At 39.1% G+C, this 22,316-nt stretch overlaps 1 protein-coding gene across 1 annotated transcript; it reads left to right on the top strand.

Moving 5' to 3' along the window:
- The first annotated feature begins 494 nt into the window (after nt 1-494).
- LOC108443997 lies at nt 495-3,479 on the top strand. Its single transcript, XM_017724943.2, has one exon. The coding sequence runs from the start codon at nt 518-520 to the stop codon at nt 1,304-1,306; it is 789 nt and encodes a 262-aa protein (XP_017580432.1). The 5' UTR covers nt 495-517; the 3' UTR covers nt 1,307-3,479.
- The last annotated feature ends 18,837 nt before the right edge of the window (nt 3,480-22,316 follow it).

Genomic DNA, 22,316 nt, shown 5'->3' with positions numbered 1-22,316 from the left:
TCCGTTACTTCTCTAATAAAATCTAGATTTTATGTTGTTTATAATCCAACTACTTTCATACGAGAAGAAATTACAGATCGATAAGTTTCTGCGAGGAGTCCCGGCGACACTAATAAACACGGTCTTAACCCGTTCGTGAAAAACACCTGAATTTAGCAAAAAAGGGGAATAAAGGACACAAATCAAGTTCTTCTTGGTTTAAAGCGATTCAGATTATAACGTGTTAACTGGAATGAACATCTAACAGTACTAATAATATTTTTACCTCTAATTTTCATAATTTTATTGACACATACATTTACATGATAAGAAACAAAACTCACTGTTTTGTCACATGGTGTTTTTTTTTTTTTTTAAGAAAGAAAAGAAAAGGTTTGTGCTCAGAAAGGCTCGAAGATCATACGGCTCGGGAGAAGAGGGGACTTTAATGTGGTAACGTTAGTCGCTGTTTTGGACGCAGCCGCGGACGGGTTAAAGTGACGCATGCGCACTGGCGTCTCCTCCTCAGTAAACAAGCATGGCCGCGCCGAGGAGAAAATTCACCATGGAAGAGAAGCGCAGACTGCTGGAAATGTATGACCAGCTTCCCCGAATGAGCCAGAAGAAGGCGGCGAGTCGCCTGAACATCACCCAGTCTTTGCTGTGGACGCTCCTGCGAAACAGGAGCCTCATAATGAGGGGCGACCAGTACGTCCGCTGCGGTAAAGTGCCGAGGCTGGAGGCCGCGCTGTGGCGCTGGATCGACGGCTCGAGGGGGCAGGGCGACCCGGTAACCGACTTGATGATCCACAGGAAGGCGATGGATCTGGCCGTGCGTATGGGAGTGATGAACTTCAGGGCGAGTCCGACGTGGTACAGCGGCTTTAAGAGACGAGAAGGCACGGTGAGGGCGAGGTACCACATCTACCCGGACGATGCGGACCGCACGGAGGGACCAGAGTCGGACAATGGGCATCGACCTGCCGCTGGAAGCGGTGGAAGCGTCGGACGCGTCGAGCACCAACAGACCGCAGGGTGGGAAAGAGACGCCAAAGGAGCCGAGCGGCCCGAGGTCCGTTTGGAGCAGAACGAGCCGCCTCTAGTAAAACGTGAGCCCACCGTGGTCATGGCTGAAATCAGTGGAGGCATGCAGACAATCACCGTGCCATCGCTTTACCAGATGAAGGAGGCCATGAAGACATTAGCTACGGGCTTGTTGTATAGGGGGTTCTCAGACTTTAAACTGCTCCACCAGTTCGAGAAAGAGGTGGCTAGTGTTGTGAAGAGATCCATGGCTCAGGGAAGCCAAGACAGTTTCCTGGCCTGATTGAATGGGACCCTATTGACAACTTTGCGTTAGTGGCTTTATGTAGCTTCGTACAGCACTTGTCATGTGAAGTGCAAGCGCTGCTGGATGGTAAGGATGTAACCGTACACATCCTGAAAATCACATTTCAATTCCGAGGTTAATATTGAACTCCATTTTTAATATTTAATGTGGTGAAAAGGTGCCTGCCGTGATAGCCCTCTAACAAAACAAACCCCAAAAATCATGGCCCCTAGAATTTATAAGAGATTTTAAAAAGCAGAAGCAAACAAACAAAAACATTGTCTTAAAAAAACTTGAAATCCAGTATACATTGAAACTTGCAGCCTCCAACAGTGTTTTACTGTACATGTTTATGAATGCCATGAATGTTCCATTATACAGAACGTAACATCCTCAGCATGAACGACAAGCAGCTCCTTCATTTCTGAATCATATACAAAGTACAATTGTGCTGTATTTTAAACTCTCAAAATCTGGAAATTTGACTAGGAATAAAGTCACAGAAACGGTTCGCATTTCTGGCCATACTGTCGCTTTTGTGCAAGTCGTTTTAGCTGCTTCTTGAATGCAGTGCTGCTAGAATAATGTATAAAATGGGGCAGCACCGATATGGGAATTGTGACACAATGCTGATGATAACTGATATTTTTCATGGACGTATCTGGACAATGTAGAAACTGGTACTAGATCCAAATGAATTAGCATTAAAGGGAACATTCATCATTTCAATTCAAAGGCAACATTAATAAAATCAGTAAAGTACAGACACTTTAGCACTGTAGCCCAGTGCCAACGAAACATTCTGCTTTTCTGGAGGATAAAGATACATCGTTAAATATGAGTCAAATCTACACATTTGTCTGATGTCAGCATGTTTTTAGGGCTAATATCTGCCGATGCAAATACGATTTCGATGTAATCATACATCCCTAGTAAAATAAATACATTCCTGTGATGGTTTTCACTTGTGAAAACTGAAAACTCACCACTGTCAAAACTAAAAGCTCAGGAACATTCCACTTTTGCATGCACAATCGGGACCTTATCTATGCTGGAAAAGTATTGACTTCTGTTCAGACAAGTCCTCCTAATAAATTCCAGTGATTCTTGGGAATTGCTGAGTCAGTCTTACTAGGGATTTTGACTCCAGCTTAAATTCACACTAACCCCATCTCATTTAATTACCATTAGATTAGCATGTAAAATTGCATGTGTAAAAGGGACTCAAGTCATTTGAGACATAGGTGAATGTTTGTTTCGTATACACCACTCCCCTCTTCCCTCCCACTTTACTTCAGTAGGGATGCCTTGTTTTGATCACTGACCAGTTTCTACAAAAGATGGCAAAGAAAATACGGAGAAGATTGAGGGATGTTCACCATGTTCATTTTAAAACTGTTTAAAACATTTGTAAACTTTGTATTCTCACTGTGTGGATTTGTGAATTTATTTTTTAGTATTGCAAATTTAGTAGACTTTTTTTCTGACCATTGCCATCTGAAGGAGGAACATGTTGCCAAGTATTTTTGGTGACTGATGCGCACTGAACTACAGAGGCCTCCTTTACGTACTAAAAGATGGACTCAAGGTTGTAATTAACACTACAGAGGTTTATGTTGTGATAGATCTTTAACAAGTCATCCACAGATATTTAACTTACCAAGTTACTGTTTTGGGCACTATTTGTTTTAGCAGATACCTCACAACAAATGAAGTAGCAAGCAAAACTGCAACAAAGAACCTGTAGGCCAGTGTGAAGTAATGTTTTGACAGACATATTTGCAGAAATGCTTTCTAATGTGGCCACATGAGGTCGCTGTTGGCCACCATTTCAATGATTTTTTTTTTTTTTTTAAATGTCCCAGTCTGTCAGGGATGGAAATGTACACAAACGTCTTTGTTAATTTTCTTTTTCAACTTGACTAGTTCTGTTGAATGTCAGTCGTTTATTCTCATGTGCATTATGTTAAAGTTTTTTTTTTACTGGCATTGCAATTTTTGAAAATAGTTTGTAAAGAACTGTAAAAGTGTTGGGTTCACAAGCTTTAGTTGCACATATTGTGCCTTTGTGCCTGATGAGTGCCATGATTTGGACAAAACATTCTATTGCTGCATTTTGTTTCAATGTGATGTTAAGATCTGCATAAAACATGAATGTTAATTTTTCAGACTTTCTGAATGTCAGTCATTTTCTCGAATGTCTGCTAGGTTCAGGAGATTACACAGTGGAAATCTCAGTGGTTTTTTATATATTGTGCTTGGTATAACAAGCACATCTGGCTAAACATATTAAGTACTATAATACTTTCATCATATTTTAGGCTTTTGTGGTTTTATATCGCAGGGGCTTATGATGTGATGGTGATCAACCTCAGGTTGCAGTGCTTTTGTGTAATGCTACAAGTCGTGTTAAGCCACCATAGTGACCACTACTGTTTGCCTCAGTTACATTAGAGTAAGAAGAACATAATATATCTTTGAATAATTTTAAAAAAGCAGGTTTTAGGGTAAATATGCACTGTTGTGGCTGTTCTGTGACCACAATGAACCCTAAATAACACTAGAACTGTTTTTGTTAAAGCAAATAATTGGTTGTATACAAATGATCAGAAGACAAAAAAGCCTTAACCTGCTAGGCAGCCAATGTTGTCTGTATCTTCAACAAGGCAGAATTACCAACCCCCCATTTCAGTAGCTGTGTGTAGCCTGATTTGCATAAACATGAGTAATTTATGAATAATAAATGCACCAGTATTCAGCGTGATCCATTAATTTGCATATCACCATGCCACTAGAGTTATTTTTTTTCCGTGTGCTGTGCTATCATGAAGCACTAAGAAGCTGCATTAAAACAGAATCAAAAGAAGTGCTAGAAAAGGTGAGTATTTAATACCTTTTTTCTTTCTGTGTCTCTGCGCTTTTTTCCCCTCTCGCGCTCTCAGACAGCGATGTGCCATTTGAACATTTTGTGACCGTTTTAATTGTTGAACGGATATGGGTCTGACTAGACGTTGGTGTGTGTGTGTGCGTGTGCATGTTGAGGGGCTTGTCAGGATGTACAATACCTAGCATGCATATGTGCTCTCCATTGCATAAACATGAACTTCTGCTGCATTATTGATGAGACAGCAGCTCGCCTATATAGATAGCCAAGAAGGTGCCCCGACAGACAGACAGAGTGATGGCTTTGGTTTATTCTTTCGCTTGTATCGTACCCAAAGATTCTTCAAAGATTTTGTCAGATGTGTTTTTTTTTCCTGCATCCCAGCGCTTGAACTAGCTGTCTGCATCTCACTGTGTTCACAGGGTACATGTAGAACCCTGATGAGTGACTTCTCCGTGTGTTTGGACAGAGCAATTGTTGATGGATAGCGTTTACCTCCTTCCACCTTATGTGGTCGCTCCCTTCTGAATCGGCGCAAGGTCATTTGCATGATCTATTTGTCATGCAGCAGCAGGTTCTCCGGTGTCAGCAAAGCCTTTAGTCCGGCGCTGTGCATCCACAGGATTTGTAGATTTGATGTAATAGCGGCTATTTCCCGAGCTGCCGCCGGATGCAGATTGGGTCCAGTGGGGTCTTGGTTGCTTTGTGTTATTGAGAACTGAGAAGGTGTCTGGCTCATTTGATCAGGAGACTTTTTGGCAGTCAAATGGTGTTGATAGGTCTGTTGGACTTTTGATAGTTGATGGTATCAAGCTGGTCAGCTGATGAGATGGATCATGTCTGGCATCCTGATTCCATCCTTTCCCTTGTTGCTGTTTTAAACCTTACTTCATTTTTATTCTCATACCAAGGCACTGATCCCTGTTATTTGAAGCATCCAGCGCTGGTGCAGCCCATTGAGTCGCATATCCTTAAAAAGAAGTGGTTCTTCAGTGACTCTTTATTTGAAGGCAGTAGATATTTATAGAATCATGATAACTTGAACCATTTGAATACACATTTGAATAAATGGTTCTTTGTATGGTTGAATAGCTCTTCTCTGTGATGGAGCACCTGTTGTATATGCTTCTTATAAAGCATCTTTTAATGCATCTTTTAAAAATGGTTCTCTATAGCACAAATCAGTGCTGTGTTACTGTTACAGGTCATAGAACATATTTTCTTAGTACTTTGTAGAACCCTTTTTTGCTAAGACTGCAGCTGAATTATGCGTGAATTGAGTGCTACACTGTTAAAAATAAAGATTATTAAATGGTTCTTGGCTTGGACTTGACAGTTCTAGGAAAATCTTCAGTGACACTCATAGCTATACTCATAGAAATAAAGGTTTCTATACAATTGCTGACCTGATGACAAAAAAAACCAAAACAAAAAAAACATTCAATTGATATAGAATCTTTACATTATGTGGATTTTCTTTAACTTTGTCTTTATTAACTTGCTTGCAGAAAAAAAGGTTTTGAAAAAAGAGAAAAAAGATTTCGTCTTCAAGTATCATAAAGTTATATTTTTGCCGTATTGGCTACCCATACATCAGAGTCGAGTACGCTTTCAAAAACAGTGGTTCTGGAATGATTCATGACATGGCTCTAGGAGTCCTTTTTAATTGGTATAAAACCTTTGCATTATGTTCTTTAGACTTTGCACATCTCATTTACAGCAATGGGTCTTTAAAGAGTCATCTATTTGAGCAGTTCCTTAGTGAATCTAAAGTGGTTCTTTTAAGTAAATGCTCCTGAGAGCTATTTTGGCACCTTTGTTTTTAAGAATGTAAGGAAGCAGTTGTCAGTCCTGCCGTGGGGCCAGACATGATCTCATAACATGAATACATGTTTGGGACAACGTATTAATCTTTTAGTGCTGATTGGCCGCTAACAAGGGTACGCCTCCTCTAAAACCTGCCCTAGTCTAGTCCATGCTCTTCTAATGCCTGGAGTACAATTAAAAGACTCAGCTGGAATTTTTGGGGGGACTTTGTTGCCATGCTGACTTGCGCTTATCTGTGTGCCAATGCCTGGTACTTTGAGATTCACCCTCGAGATGTGTTGGATTGGTTTTGAAATGTCACGCACAGTTTGTTCCCTCCCTAATAAGTTCTTACTCTAGTTTCTCCTAAATTTTCTCAGTGTTCTCTCAATAGAATCTCATTGTGAGATCCGAAGTACTGCTGCCCTGCACAATTTAGCGTTTTCCCTGCTCTAACTTGCCCCCTTCAGCTTGAATGGGCTTGTTAATGAATTGATAATTTGAATTAGGTGTGTTAGAGCAGGGAAAACAGCAAAATATTCAGGTAAGGGCTACTCCAAGATTGCCGCAGGAAGAAAACGCAGCAAGCACCATGGGAACACTCCATGCATTACTGTCACCATGATGAACAGCTGTCTATATGTGCACAGACACGCTGCCTTTGCCAGGAAATCAAAGACACCCGTGTTGTGACAGTGCTGAATCGCGCCGTGAACTCTAATCAAATCAATACCGCTGTGATAAACTTGTGTAGTCAGGGTAGTGTGTAGGGTTTTTGTCATCAGCATAAAAACGTATGCTGTGTGGAGGTAGACCGAACCTGTCTTCTTTTATCATGAGAAACTGACATATCAAGTTTGATCTTTTGTCATCAGATGATCAGGTGAACTGGTGTGGTCGATGGTTCGTGATTGCTGTTGTCTCCTCGCGTCATGGGAATGTCAGGCAGGGCTTGAACACAATGGTTGTTCTTATTGGTAGATTCTAGGACTTGAAGGAATAGTCTGGCAAATTTTGACAGTTTTCCCAACTCAAAGGCAGCTGATCATACAAGAAACGTTTGCTTTCTGAAATAATAGAAGCCTTTCAGTTAACATGATGTAAACTGCATGCCTAATCATACATTTGCCTCAAACCAAGTCAAGTTGTTAAGTGAGCTTAAATACACTATATTGCCAAAAGTATTCGCTCATCTGCCTTCACATGCATATGAACTTGAGTGACGTCCTATTCTTAATCCATAGGGTTGAATATGATGTCGGCCAACCTTTGCAGCTATAACAACTTCAGCTCTTCCGCGAAGGTTTTCCACAAGGTTAGGAGTGTGTTTATGGGATTTTTTCCATTCTTCCAGAAGCACATTTGTAAGGACAGATATTGATAGACAAGAAGGCCTCCACTCTAATTCATCCTGAAGGTGTTCTATTGGGTTGAGGTCAGGCCAGTCAAGTTCTTCCACACCAAACTTGCTCATCTATGTCTTTATAGACCTTTCTTTGTGCACTGGTGCGCAGTCATGTTGGAACAGGAAACGTCCCCAAACTGTTCCCACAAAGTTGGGAGTATGAAATTGTCCAAAATCTCTTGGTCTGCTGAAGCATTAAGAGGTCCTTTCAGTGGAATTAAGGGGTCAAGCCCAACTCCTGAAAAACAACTCCACACCATAATCCCTCCTACACCAAACTTTACGCTTGGCACAATGCAGTCAGACAAGTACCGTTCTCCTGGCAATCGCCAAACCTAGACTCGTTCATCAGGTTGCCAGATGGAGAAGCGCGATTCGTTGCTGCAGAGAACACGTCTCCATTGCTATAGAGTCCAGTGGCGGCGCTTTACACCACTACATTTGACGCAGGAAGACCCAGTTTTTCCTTGCCACCATCGCCACTGGCTTGCTCATGGGGGACTGGACCTGGATTTTCTTTTCTTTCTCTTTCTGTAAAGCTGCTTTGTGACAATACCTGTTGTAAAAAGCGCTATATAAATAAACTTTGCTTGTTTGCTTTGCATTGTGTTTGGTGATGTTAGGCTTGGATGCAGCTGCTCGGCCATGGAAGCTCATTCCATGAAGCTCTCTACTCTGTTCTTGAGCTAATCTGAAGGCCACATGAAGTTTGGAGCTCTGTAGTGATTGACTCTGTAGGAAGTTGGCGACCTCTGCACACTACGAGCCTCAGCATCCGCTGACCCTGCCCTGTCATTTTACGTGGCCACCCACTTCGTGGTTGAATTGCTGTCGATCCTAATCACTTCCACTTTGTTATAATACCGCTGACAGTTGATCGTGGAATATTTAGAAGTGAGGAAATTTCAGGACTGGACTTGTTGCACAGGTGGCGTCCTATCGCGGTACCATGCTGGAATTCACTGAGCTCCTGAGAGCGACCCATTCTTTCACAAACGTTTATAGAAGCAGTCTGCAGGCCTAGGTGCTTGGTTTTATACACGTGTGCCCATGGAAGTGATTGGAACACCTGAATTCAATTATTTGGATGGGTGACTGAATACTTTTGGCTTGCTTTTTGGCAGTTTTCTGCAAAAAGTGACAATGGTTTGTAGCACAGGTGAAAACAGTGTAGCAGGTTCTTAAAAGCCTAAATTTTGCTCATACTTTTGTCTGTTTTTGTAGATAATTGAATATCATTTAGTGTCCGAAACTACATAAACAAATGCCCCATATTTAACAGTTTGAGGAAAGTTTGTGATGATTTAGTCATGCATTTTTGCATAATGCAAATTTTGCAAATTCCATTGCTTGCATTGTTGTTTGGGAAGTCATGGGCTGGAGGTTAGGGAACCCTTTGACCGGAAGGTTAGCGGTTTGATCCCCAGAGCTGACAGGTGCCCTTGAGCAAAGCACCTAATCCCCCACTGCATCCTGGGTGCTGTGGATAGGGCTGCCCACTGCTCCAGGCAAGTGTGCTCACTGCCCCCTAGTGTGTGTGTGCTCACTAGTGTGTATGTGGTTCATTCTAAATCATTCAAAACTTTCGTTCAAAATGAATCAATTCCTCTGATCTGGTTTAAAATTTCAAAACAATGTCTTTGCGTGTGACGTGCCACAGGCTAATGGTATCAAAATGTTATGTTTGGTGCTAATTGATAGCTCTTTGTACATTAGTGGATTTATGGGGCATAAAAGCAAAACACCTATTCTGTTTATTTATGTCATTCAACTGCTACTGAGAGTTCACCATAAAAAGTAAAAATTCAGTAGGGTTGAGACCAAAAAGGGTCGTAATGCCACTGAAAACACTGAATATAGTGTTTCCCATGCTCTCTCTTCCTCTTTCATATGCTTTATTTGTTTTAACAATTTTTCAATTGTAAAGCTTTACTATCAGTGCTTTGTTTATACACAAAAATAAGACACATGCATTCAGTATTATTGCCTGTAGATGCAGTAGGGGCACAGGTAATTCTGATTGGAAGGATATAGTACCTAATGATGCTAAGCTTTTCAAACTGTTTAAAATCTTCAAGCATATCTTATTGACTACATTTAATTTAAGCATAAAATTGTGTAAATTAGATTTTCTTTTCCAAAACTAGTCTTTTAAACCCTGTAGTTCCCTATAAGCCAGATATGATTAGATAGCATCCACTCAACAACGTAACAGACAATTTCATGTTGTCAGAATGCAGACTTTGTCCTGATTTCCATAATTTCTTTCCGCAAGTATGACTGTAATAATAGGTGCATACAGTGCATGATGTATAGGCCATTGTTTGGTAAGATTTTGTCCATTTTTTTTTGTCCAGTTTAAAAATGTGTCATATCCATATTTCAGTGAAGCTGGCATGGTTTCAGCGATGCACCTTAAGCTTTAGGCAGGAACAAAAGAAGCGGCGGCACATCCGCACTTCACCCTCTCTTTATGCAAAATTAATGCATCCGCCCCACGATGGCGTGATTTAATTTCTCCCTTTCGTTTTTCTGTTGCCCGTTACCATGGTGACTGGAGGAGGGCCGTTGCGACATTAACAGCTACAGCAGGAACAAGTGTGGCTCCCCCTGCGCATCCGTTGAATTACGCCAACCTCATCAAGCCTGCATGCAGACTAGCTGGCACCGTGCCATGGCTGAAAAGGCATAAGGCGAGGACAATGCATCATATCGTAAATCATAGTGGCTGCCCAGGATTGGCTGATGATTCATTTGCTGGAGTTTTGTCACGAAATGCACTGTCATCTCATATATCAGGTCTTAATACTCCTATACAGGGAGCATTCCCACATCCCTGTTCTTTGATCAACTGCACATACGCTCTTTAAAGAACACACAGTAATAACAGATTACGTCCATTGCTCATATTTTAAAATGTGTGTTGTGTGTATGTACTATGTATATTATACAAGTTCAGTCCACACATAATGTCTTTTGACTTTGCACAATAAGAAAAGGGTATAATCATAAGCATAGACAAAGATTTGTTAAAAAAATAAACATGAACCTGATAAATATATTCAGACAATAACATCAGTGCTTTATTCGAAAGCCATCGTTAGGAATTACAGCATTGTGAAGGAGTAATTAGCAGCATTGGGGTTAAATTCTGGCCCATTCTACTTGCCAGATCCTCTTCAATTCCCCAAGGATAGAAGGGTCCTTCTGTTTAACTTGCAATTTCAAAATCCTCCATGCATTTCCAATGAGAATTAAGTCAGGAGAGTGCCTTGGCCGTGCAAACACCTTCTCATTTCTTAGAAACCATTATTGAGTTATTTCGGCTGTTGGTTTGAGGTTAGTGTCTGGTTGAAACTCATCTTTCTTCTCCCCTTTCTTGACCAATGAGATTACATTCTTCTATAATATGTCCTGCTACATCACTCTGTTTATGTGTCTTTCAATTATGTGTAATGCCGTTGTACTGTTTGCAGATAATCATAATGCTCCCACCTCCATACTTTTTTGTGGTTTTCCTGGAATACTATGCGCAACCTTTCTTTTCCAGACATAATGAGCTCAACTATCACCAATGAATGCTTGGGTGCAAATTTTAGATGCGCATCTCTGTGCTTTATTTTGAACAGAGGACTTCTGCACGGGGTGTAGAAATGGAGATGATTGTGGTGGAGTTCATTGCTTGTTGTTCTCTGCTGTTTCTGTTACATTCAGGTCATCCTACAAATTTTTTGTTTTTGTCTGCTGACTTCTCCCTATTTACTTTTTAAAACATTTTTGTTTCTGCTTTTGTGTTTATAGTTATAAGTACAAAGTCAAAAGACAGGTGAATACATTTTAAGTGTATATATGCATCAGCCACAACTATATATATATATATATTATGACTTCGACTTCAGACTAAAATGTTTTTGCTTTGAATGGTCCTATACCTTAATTATGTTTTAAAACAAAGGTATAAATAAATTAATTAAATGAATGATTGAACATTCGATTGTGTCACTACCAAAACAATCATAATATTGAGCGTTACTCAAAAATGCTGGCCAGACACATTTACATTTACTTCAAAACAGTGGGATCTAACTGCTCACTATGTGGACATGAGGGACAAGGATGCAGTTTCAACCTCCTGCTCTATAATGCAGAGTTGTGGCTAAAATAAAGCTCCTTCTGTGGACTGTTTGTGTTTTGGTAGTGATATGAAGATGTGCACCAGATTTTTTTATTTGAAAATTCATGACATGAAAATCTTTAATTTTCACTTTGAAGAAATCAAAAAGAAAAAAAAAACAATGTTGACAAAAATATACGTAAAAATATAGTAGTATTTCCACAAGTTGAAATTTAGGGCTTAGGGATTGGAACAGTCACTTTCCAATAAAAGTACTCTATAAATGATGATTTTGTAGATGTTTAGCCTATACCTATTTCAATCACAATTACATAAACCTTAGTATTTAAAAATATTTAAGGTCTCAATGCTAAATTATTTTTTAAATGATGTTTTTTTACAGTGTGACCGCAGTTTAAAATAATTCGGCAGAGCGCTCCATATATCTGTGTGTGTGTGTATGTTATTTCTTGCTGAGGGGTCACTAATTCTGATTGTGACGTTTGATGAGAATTGGCTGATGGAGCGCATCACTCAAAGTGCAATCAGAATGTGAGTGATATAGTTAGAAAAACGACAGGCAGATTTTGAAGAAAAATTGTCTAAAATACGCAGTGTTTGTTTTTTTAAAGCAGAAACAGCAATAGGTTGGAGGCTTTTTTGCCCTGGAACACCATTGGCTTTTGCCAAGCGTTGCGACAAAAGGCGATTGCAGCAGACGGAGATGGCGTCACACTCCCCTGCCCGGCAATGACCATGTTGCCACCCAGATCATGACTACGATGAAAAAATGTGTGTGTGTGTGTGTGTGTGTGTGTGTGTGTGTGTGTGTGTGTGTGTTTGTTTTTTTCTGCTTTGTCTGCCAATGAAGGCATACGCCTGTCTGTGAATTCAGGTGTGGAAAGCGAAATGTCTCAGGTTGGCATTAGGCACCCAGCCCCCCACAACAGACACACACACACACACACACCTCCTCACTAGCTGAGCAGCATGCTACCATTCTATACCCCCTCCCCCTTTATAATTGACCTTTGTGTCTGCCTCTCGTTCATTTCCACACTCTCTCATTTGCATGGCAGAGTTTGGCACGTTTCCAGCTGCACGCGGCGGCACAAAATGAGAAACACAGACCCATTTTACGTGATTCGCATTCTAAACACACCGCTAACACGCTGACTCTCTCCACACACTGTTAAACTGAATTAACCAGCTGACTATACTGTAGAAGAGGAGTCGGCGATATGACAATAATTTAACATCATGATACCTAAAGACATTTTTACAATAAATGATACATATAACAATATTTTGTTTTTCCCAGAGTTGATGTAGGATCAGACACTACGCACCAGTTGTGGCCCATTTGAAAAATGCTGTCTAAAACCAGGAATAAACTCAGTTGATCAGTGATGTGAAAGTACCCACTGTATGCTCAGCAATTCATCAAGATAATGATATATCGCTAACCCTTGTAGATGGCTGCATCTGTTTTTCTAAGTCAAGTATGTAAGAATCGGCTTTGTCACTCTTCCTTTCCATTCTTCATAGGCAATATATCGTCAACACTAGTTTACCAGCATTGCTTAAATAATATTACATAGAAGAATGTAGTTCATTGCAACATATTTGTAAGTGCTTCAGATTGTTTTAAAAGAACAATTAAAAGTACATAAAAAATACATAAATAAATAAAAGAGCTTATGTAAACATTGTGAAAGTCATTAAACATAAGAAAAATATGGAAACTAAGCTGTGAAAACATCCCATTTTGAATTCTTTATTTTTGTGATGTCACAAAACCCAAAACATTTGCACATTCAGCCTACAGCAGTTTAGTCTGTCGATTTATTGACTAATAAATATAGTATAATATAATAAGGAGTGTGTTAGCCCAGACTTCTTATTCAGTAAGTCACAAATACAGGACTGCCAGTCAGAACAGTGTGCATATACTTACATTAGTTTTAAATATAAATTGTCGAAAAAGTCTGTTTAATACTAAAGGTAACGATCAAAGTTTACAGTATTCTAAGGTTCTTTTGGTGTCATTTTAAGAAAAACAGCTCAATCAAAACAAACCTTCTTTTAGCCTAGAGTACCAGTACTCAGGAATAATAGGTTCATGCACTTTCTTAATGTTAACTTAAATATCATCTAATACTCTGACACTGATAAACTTACTAAAAATGATATTAAATATTATTTGTACCCTCCAAGCACTAGATGATTGCCTCCATGTTGTCATACACTATAAGCTGAGATTCATCCACGCCAAATCATTTCATAATCTCGGACATCTGTCCCTGATTGTCTGCGCTGTAAGATGACTACGTTTGCCAAATCTATCTTCCCACACTTCTCGTTCTGTGTGTGCTTTCCAATACCAGCGTGTACTTCTGCTATATCTGGTGGTGTGTATTTATTTCGTGGGCAGTCGAACAGCAATCAGAGATTGAGTTCTGCCATTCAAAAGCTATCTTGCCGTGGAAGAGGGGGAGGACGGGAAGGGACAGGAAAGTGCAAGCATTCATGTGAGAATCCAATCCTCCACAGTACACAGCCTCCGCAAAGCCTCCAGAATGACCCCTTTATATCAATGTAGCATGTCCACCAGCTCTGTGGAGAGCAGGCCTGGACTTGAGAAATAGATGCATGTCCAGCCCCGCTTAAGTAATGTAGGGCCTGCCAGCGCACCGTTCTGGGCTTCTGGCCCTGTGTTTGAGTGTGCGTCGTGGCACAAAGTTCACCATTGGATGGGGGCATAAATAACACTGTGATTACGATCACCATGATGCTTGAGCTGCACAATATGGACAAAATACTATATTGTGGTTACATTAAAAAGTACAGCGATTATTACGTCTTGCAATAAATTAAAAAAGAGTGTGTGATGTAGTTGGAGACAAAAAATGACAAAAATGGTTCAAGTTTAGTGATTTATTTGAGGCTTCTTTGCATCGTGCATGCTTTTGCAGTCCGAGTATTATATGAGGGCTGATACAATTAACAATTAATTAAGGTCAATTTTATGGCCATGTTTCATTGGCATTTCCTTCTATAACACTTTCAGGAAAAAGATAGATATACAGACTGATAAAACAATTTGCACTGGCCACTAGTGTCCACCAAAACAATGAAGCTTGTGGCCAAAATAAAGGATCTGTGGCCAGATTAATAGATAACATGTATTTACAATGAACAAACATGCTTCACTACCAAGAAACAGGCAGATCTTGCTTTTAAAAAGGGAATATTTATTAAAAACTTTACATTAATGATAAAATTGCTGTCGTGGGGGCTGCAGTGGTCCCTCCTGCCGAGCCGGTTGGCCATGACGTTATCTGATCTAGATTATTTCATTAGGTACTCTTTAGCTGCTGCGATAATGGCCTCTTGGTATAACACTAGCTTATTCAACACCATATTTTATTTAAGACCTTATTTCAAAGAACGGTATTAGCAAACGTTCGCAAATGAACCAGCATCTCTGATCCCAGGCGGTCCAGCTCAGCAGGGGGGGGCACCACAATCGCCACACAGCTACGTTAGCTAGCGTGGTGGTTGCTGTTAACAAATTTCAACATAATTTGTCTGATTTGTTCTGTGTCCAAGTAAATAGGTATGTTAAAAGGCCACAAGCTCTGCATTTGTAGTGGCCAAAGTGTGAAATGTTATGGCCAAGGACATTGGGAAATAGGCAGTGTTGAACCCTGGTGACATGTGTGATATGTGTTTGTTTAAGGTGTATTTTGTGTTTGTTTAAGGACAGTTTGTGTTTGTTTAAGGACAGTTTGTGTTTGTGGTCAGGTACACTGTACTGTTGAATATTTTACTTTTTTTTTAGTTAAAATATTACTATTCTGTATGTATTTATTCATGTAGACATATATCCTGTTATGTTCAAGTGATAAGTGTCTGTCATTAAGTACTTGCACAGTACTGGCTGGAATGGATGGAGAAGTACAAAAAGTGAAAACTGGTGAAAAAAAATCTAAAAACTGAACTGATGAGTATTTGGGTGGCTGCTTCTTAGGTACTGAATATAAGACGTATAAATCAGTCACGACATAATTTTAAGAGTCTACTATCAGACTGATGAAACAGGTCAGTTGTTAGTAACCTGAAGAACTTCATTTACCAATAGTTAAACGATTAAAATGTCTTAATGCTTTTTAGGATCACTGTCTGCAGTTGTATTGCAAGAAAAATAGAAGAAAAAAATTATTTTTAAGGAAATTAGAAGATAATGGATTTTATTTGAGTCAACAGAGCCAAGCTTCAGGTTCTTGAGGATAAGTTTGAGGTTTAGGTAGGTAGAGTAATAACTATAGCAATCAGATTAATAACTGTAGCAATACAGTAATACAGAAATGAATGGAAATGGCTGAAAGACAAGACTGCTCTCTCTCTCTCTCTCTCTCTCTCTCTCTCTCTCTCTCTCTTTCTCTCGTAGAATATAAACACCTTGGTGTTTGCCCCCTTGTGGTCATAAGGAGGAAAATCTCATTTTCGCCTCTTTCTTGTTATTATTCTTTTTTTATTTCATATATTTAATAATATCATGCTTCTGTTTACCTAAGAATTTAAATAAAGGATTATTTTACTCCAGTGCTGGTTAAATTGAAACCTTCCAAATTTGTGATTTTATGAAATGTGTGATAATTGTTTGCACAATTCAGAGCTGCTTATGCAGGAAAATAATGAAGAGTTCTCAACAACAGTGTGAAAACAATTCATGGTCAGTTTTTGGTATGAATAAGAAAAGAATGTCCCTTACTGTCACATAATGGAACTCTGTCCACTAGATGGCGGCATGATATAACTGTTGGAGAAACAGTTTGACCTTAGACATCTGGATTTAGCCACAGTCCTGAATTTTCTCTTCATCACTGCTCTTCACAAAATGCATGAATCTTTGAGTCAAACTTTTCCCGGAGTGTAGAAGTTTCTATGATATGGATTGTGTTTTTTCCATGGAAATCGAAGTTAAAGCTCTGACACAGTGGCAGTCCAAGTCCAAGTGGCTGTTGATGAAGCCATCGGCCTGGACGAGCTGCTCTTCTGTCTCTTTCTTTATTCATTTTCTTGCTCCCTTTTTTCTCCTTGAAAGAGACCAAATGGGTCGCAGCAGGTGAAAGTAAAGAAACGTGAAGAGACGCCCCTTCGGCGAGCCTTTCATACCAGCACAAAGGCCCCGGCCCTCCTCTTTGAGCCCCACAGCTCCTACCTGATTAACACTCTTCCTCTGAGCCCTTTGATAGAGGGTGCAAAAGCAAAATCAACAAAAGCTGTATGAAACCCCCTTAAAATTACAAACCCCTTTTAGAGACAGACTTCAGTCGAGGAAGGGGTGGGGGAGAGGCTTTTGTTTTGTGTGTGTGAGGGACAGGGGGAATAAAAAAGACATCCTTTATACCTGTTAATGTAAGAGATTACCAGCAATAATTAATTCAGGGCTTTTTTAAGGAAACCCCTTCCCCCTACCCTGTCTCTCTGTGTCTCTCCACACTTTAGACTATTTGTGAGATGTTAAGAATTATTCAGTGCATCTTTTAATAATTTTGTGTGTGTGTGTGTGTGTCGTGATCTGCGCAGCCCTTCGAAATAAAACTGGAAACACGTTTCTCCCTTTCTTCTTTTTTGATCATGCACATTTGCAGCGTTGTTCTTCAGTCATGTCCTTGAGAAACAGAGCAGATTACTGACAACTGCTGGCAAAAAATAGAAAAGAAAAATCTAAGAATACACCTGAGTCATTATTTTTGTAAATAACCAAAAAGATAGTTGTCTCAAATACAGTGTATAAATAGCTTTTAACAGTATAATGAGTGAGGGGCATTGCGTGTAATATGACTTGTTGTGGAATTTGTCATTTGTACAGGGTAAAGCAGGCTTATTTTAGTATTCATTAGCAGTTCCTTTAGACAATATTAATATAGTTTTAGGGCTTTTACTTTTATCATTTAAAACGGAGCTTCACTCTTCATCTGTGCTTGTTGAGTGACATGGGAACCTGAACGTGTTGGTGAGCGGCAGGTACAGTATACACGTTCACTGTTTACTATTGTTCTATCGTTTGATGTAGCTTCATTACATCTGTCACGGGTAGATGTCGTTTTTTCTCCTCTACTTCTTAGCAATATTTTTTTCAGGCTTGTTCCTGACAATTAAACCCTCCCAGGGTTCAGGGTTGTGATTTGTACCTTGTCTGAAACCGGTGTCGATTGCTGGCCTTCCACACTATGTGCATCAGTTTTTTAAAAATCTGTTTTTTTTATTTAGATTTTCATTCCTCCAACTATAAATAGTGACAGATCATATTTTGTTCACAATAATGAATGGAAACAGTCTCAGTATAATTTTAGTACTTGAATTGCAGATTTTTATTACAGATTAGCAGATTTTTTTTCTTGTTTGTTTGATTGGCTTCAGTAACTGTTTCTTCTTTTGTTTTCCAGCAATACAAATTGTCTGTTCACTACTTTAGATTCATTTTTCATTCAATTAAATGGTTATAACAATTATAATAGGACACTGACATGAATAAATTCATTTTTCAGTGTAAATTAAAGTTTAACAAATGTAGATTCAGCATCCATTGAACATTTATTCAATTTGTTTCTTATTATTTTGTAGCTTGACCTTTCCATCTGAGCAGGCACAGGTCTAGAGCACTATCAAATACACACTTCTGCTGGCTTTTATTTTTAAAATGGGTTATTGACATATTTTGCTAATCAGACACGCAGAGTCACATATATATATATACATATATACATATATATATATATATATATATATATATATATATGTGTGTGTGTGTGTGTGTGTGTGTGTGTGTGTGTGTGTGTGTGTGTGTATATATATATATATATATATATATATATATATATATATATATATATATATATATATATGTAAGACTTTTTTACAAGTCATTTTTTGGCCATTTATTTTGGTCCATCCCTCATGAAATTCTCGCAAAATATGAAGGCCAACATGCATTTTATATATATATATATATATAGCTGTTGTTGGAACTTATATCTCAATTTTTGTCGATTTTCAGTTTTTGACATAATTTGAAACAGAAACGTTGGGCCAAACAAGCAGGCCAAAGTTGGCCTGGAAAGGTTTGGGAAGAAATTATTGCATTTTAAAATTTTATTTTTAAGTATTTTAGAAACTAAGCATAGTGTAAGGTTACATGTGTTATTTGTAAATACATTTTTTTAAAAACTCAATTTGAAGTCTACCTACCTTATTGACTTGTATATTGTTTTGCCATTTTGGCCCTCAGCGTACCACACTTTGGCCCCCTAGGACAAAAGTCTGGGCACTCCCCAAGCTTTAGTGGTATTGATAGATAACAAAGAGATGCTGAATGCTACAGATTATTTTGAAAGAACAATTAAAACAGCAAAAACTACATAAATTCCCATTCTATAAATCTGTTTTTTGTATTTACAACACTGAGTAAAGTTCACCACATGCATGAACTGTGTGAGGTTTGTAAGGCATTCCTTTAGCATGGAGAACCAGTCCTCAGGAAGCATGAGATAATTAACACCATTAATGCAAACTTAAATATCGTCTGATACAATGATGTTTTTTCAGAAAATATCTATCAATAGGTCTTTCTATCGATGCACAGTGATATCAAGGTCATATCATATTTTGATCTGAGCAATGTTTCAAACCAATATTAGATGTATTTACTCTGGAAGAGCAGAATCTTTAGGTGACTCTCGGCTTCTGCTAAAATATAAGCATTGTATTAATTTTACAGTATAAATATATTTCTCTGTAATGTTAATGCAGGTAGATCTAGTTTCTATATTTTGTAAACATTTATGTGTTGCATCGTCAGGTATGAGTGAAAAATATTACATATCAGCATTGACCCACAATTCCTGTATTGGTGTGTCGCTAGTTCTTTTTTAACAATAGTGATTGTTATAGAGGATGAAACACAAGAGCTGTTGCACTTTTTGAAGTCTGTTCCTCAGCAACAGAATCTGTAAAGAAAAAAAATCTGAAAACTGATTTGGCGTTGACATTGACACACCTGATGCGACGTGTGAATGGGTCATGTCAGTGGCTTGACTGAGAGTTTGGGGGATTTGAACCTGCACACACATTCACACATGATGCACATGCATACACAGCCCCATCCTGTGGTCACCTCAGGGCCAGCCATCACACCTTGACAGGTGGATGTGACATTGTGGCTATTCCTACTAACACAGCCTTACTGACATCAGACTGACCTCAGCTATCTGTACCTCTGTGAGTCCGTCATGGTGAGAGTGTGAGTGTGTGTCACTGACTCCTCTCTTTCTCCCGTTTCTCTTACATCCCTCCATTTCCAAACATGCTTGCAGCCAAACCTGCCTGACCCTCTGGACACGGGTCGCTGTACACTGGCTGTACCACTGTGGCTAGATTGAGTGTTTGTGGCGCCATCTGAAAATGATACATTGAGTGGAGTTAAGAGAGCCGTTGACAGTAAATAGGGATAACCTGATTTGCCTATGTTTGTTTGGCTGGTATACAGCAGCCAAGCCCAGGATGGCAACAAGGGAAAAATGGCTCCTTGCCAAAGCATTCCCCATGGCCATTAAGCATTGTAAGTGTTCAGGCCCTGTGCCAAAGTTTTAGAATAGATTTTGATATTTATACAGCATAGTACATGCATAGACATGTATAGTGTCTGAGACCTATAGATAGGGTTACATCCAGCATTCAGATTACAGGGGAGCCAGGACGTAGCTTAGCTCCACCAAGGGAGACTTAAGCTCCCTTAAAAACAATAAAATTAGAAGTTTAGGGGGACAGTTTATGTGGCACAGGTTTATATAAAAAAGAAAGAAATTGAATCAAACTCTAAGCCTGTCTCTCCTGCATCTTTTTTCTGCTCTGTGACAGTTTTCTATTTTGAATATTGAATAAAACAGCACATGATTTTATGTTTTCCAGCGAGTACTGTTTCGATTCTGTGGTTTCATCTGTGCAAGTATAGGAAGATGTTAGTATTCCTCTAGTATGCTTATATTTGTGAGAATTTGAGAGTTGGTACATGTTGTATTGTTTGTTTTTGCTCAATAGTTGTTCATATTGTTCCAATGTTGTATTTGAATTTAATTTTTGAACAAATGTACATGTGGGAGGGGCATTTGCATGTACAGCTGTCTGCACATGTTGGTCAGTGTGTATATTTACAAGAGTGTATATGTACACGAGTCGTACAAAAAAAGGAGCTTTTCGAAAACTGGAGATCAAAAAATTATTAAAGTATTTGGAGAAACTGAGAGTCTGAACAACCATGCAAGACCTGATAGACCACTGAAATTCTCCTTATCAGATAAACAGCTTATTTTATCTTTGAGAGCAAAAAGAAAATCAAGCTCCAATCTTGCTTCAGATTTGCTGTTGTTCTCAAATCCCCCAAACAGTTCAATGGACTGGTCACCCCAGAGCCTCTACATCAATTATTGTGTTTGGGATTAGATTGTATTATAATGTGAGACTCCATGTATATTAGACTAAATGTGGACGAGACTTGATAAGACGCCTCTGAAAGCCAACAGTTAGGTGACAGTGTTAAATAGTCATGATGATGATTGACATGTTGACATTTTATTTACTTAAAAATAAGCGTGCTGTGCAATGTTCATACGACACACACACACAGCAATTAAAACAATAGCACTGTGGCTTCTTTTGTTATGTTACCCCATAAAAGAAGAAATCGTTCGACACACAGATAAACCCTTGTATGATAAAAGCACTTTGTTGGGTTTAATGGTTCAATTACTCAATGAATCAAATAAAAGGCAATGGATTAATTTATTATAATAGTAATTGTCTTTTGCACCCCTTTAGCAGTGCAAGTCTATTCCTGACAGTCTGCAGTTAAGCACTGTTTGGTGATTTCCCTGCTTAAACACAACTGTTAAACCTGATAATTAAATGATGAACTGAATCAGGTGTGTTTGAACACAGAAATTATGAACAGGGTACTCCTACTTTACAGCATATTTGTACACTGTACAAGCATTTTGGGTATCTATCATTTCACATACACAGTCTTAGATATGACAATTATCAAGTAAATGGACCTGAAATTATAGTTGAATTGACTAGACAAAACAAATGGATGCTCTCAATAATACCTGAATGCAACACAGAATCATATGTTCCTAGTTGTTCTTCTGTCAGCACCGTCTTTGAAGTCACCTTCTTCAGAGAGGCAGCCGAGGTTGGAAAGTGCCAAGCGAGGAATTTGTGTGGAAAATATTGCCACCCAAGGAACATGTGAGTGAGTATTGTTGGAGAGTGACAAGCCTGACCACGAGGAGGACTTTTGCTTCAATTTGAAGCACCAAGCCTCATCTATTTTTGTCTCGTGTTTTGTGTGTGTGTGTGTGTGTGTGTGTGTGTGGGAAGTGAGACTGGAGGAATCGCATTGTCTTTACTGTAGTGAGTGAGGGAGGTGTGCTCAAGAATTCTCCTTGAAGTTCTAAGAGACATCGGAGAAGACGGAGCTCTGTGAAGTAGGTTAACCTTGCTGTCGTGTGACAGACGGAGGAGAGCGAATGTGTGGCTTGCTGGAGCCACCGAGCCCTGTTCAAACCTCTCTCGTTAACAGCTAACCTCTCAGCACTGTCTTAATGAACCCTCCAGCTGTTTGACTTCTGCTATAAAGAAATAAGGAGAGAAAGAGGTAGGGACACAGACGAAAAAGAAAAAAAAAACCAAACACTTATACCTTCTATGAGTTCCCATTACAGAGTGA

This window comes from Pygocentrus nattereri, chromosome 20 (assembly GCF_015220715.1).
Source record: "Pygocentrus nattereri isolate fPygNat1 chromosome 20, fPygNat1.pri, whole genome shotgun sequence".
NCBI lineage: Eukaryota > Metazoa > Chordata > Actinopteri > Characiformes > Serrasalmidae > Pygocentrus > Pygocentrus nattereri.
The sequence above is the reverse complement of the archived record's forward strand: the minus strand, read 5'-3'. Positions and strand labels throughout refer to the sequence as shown.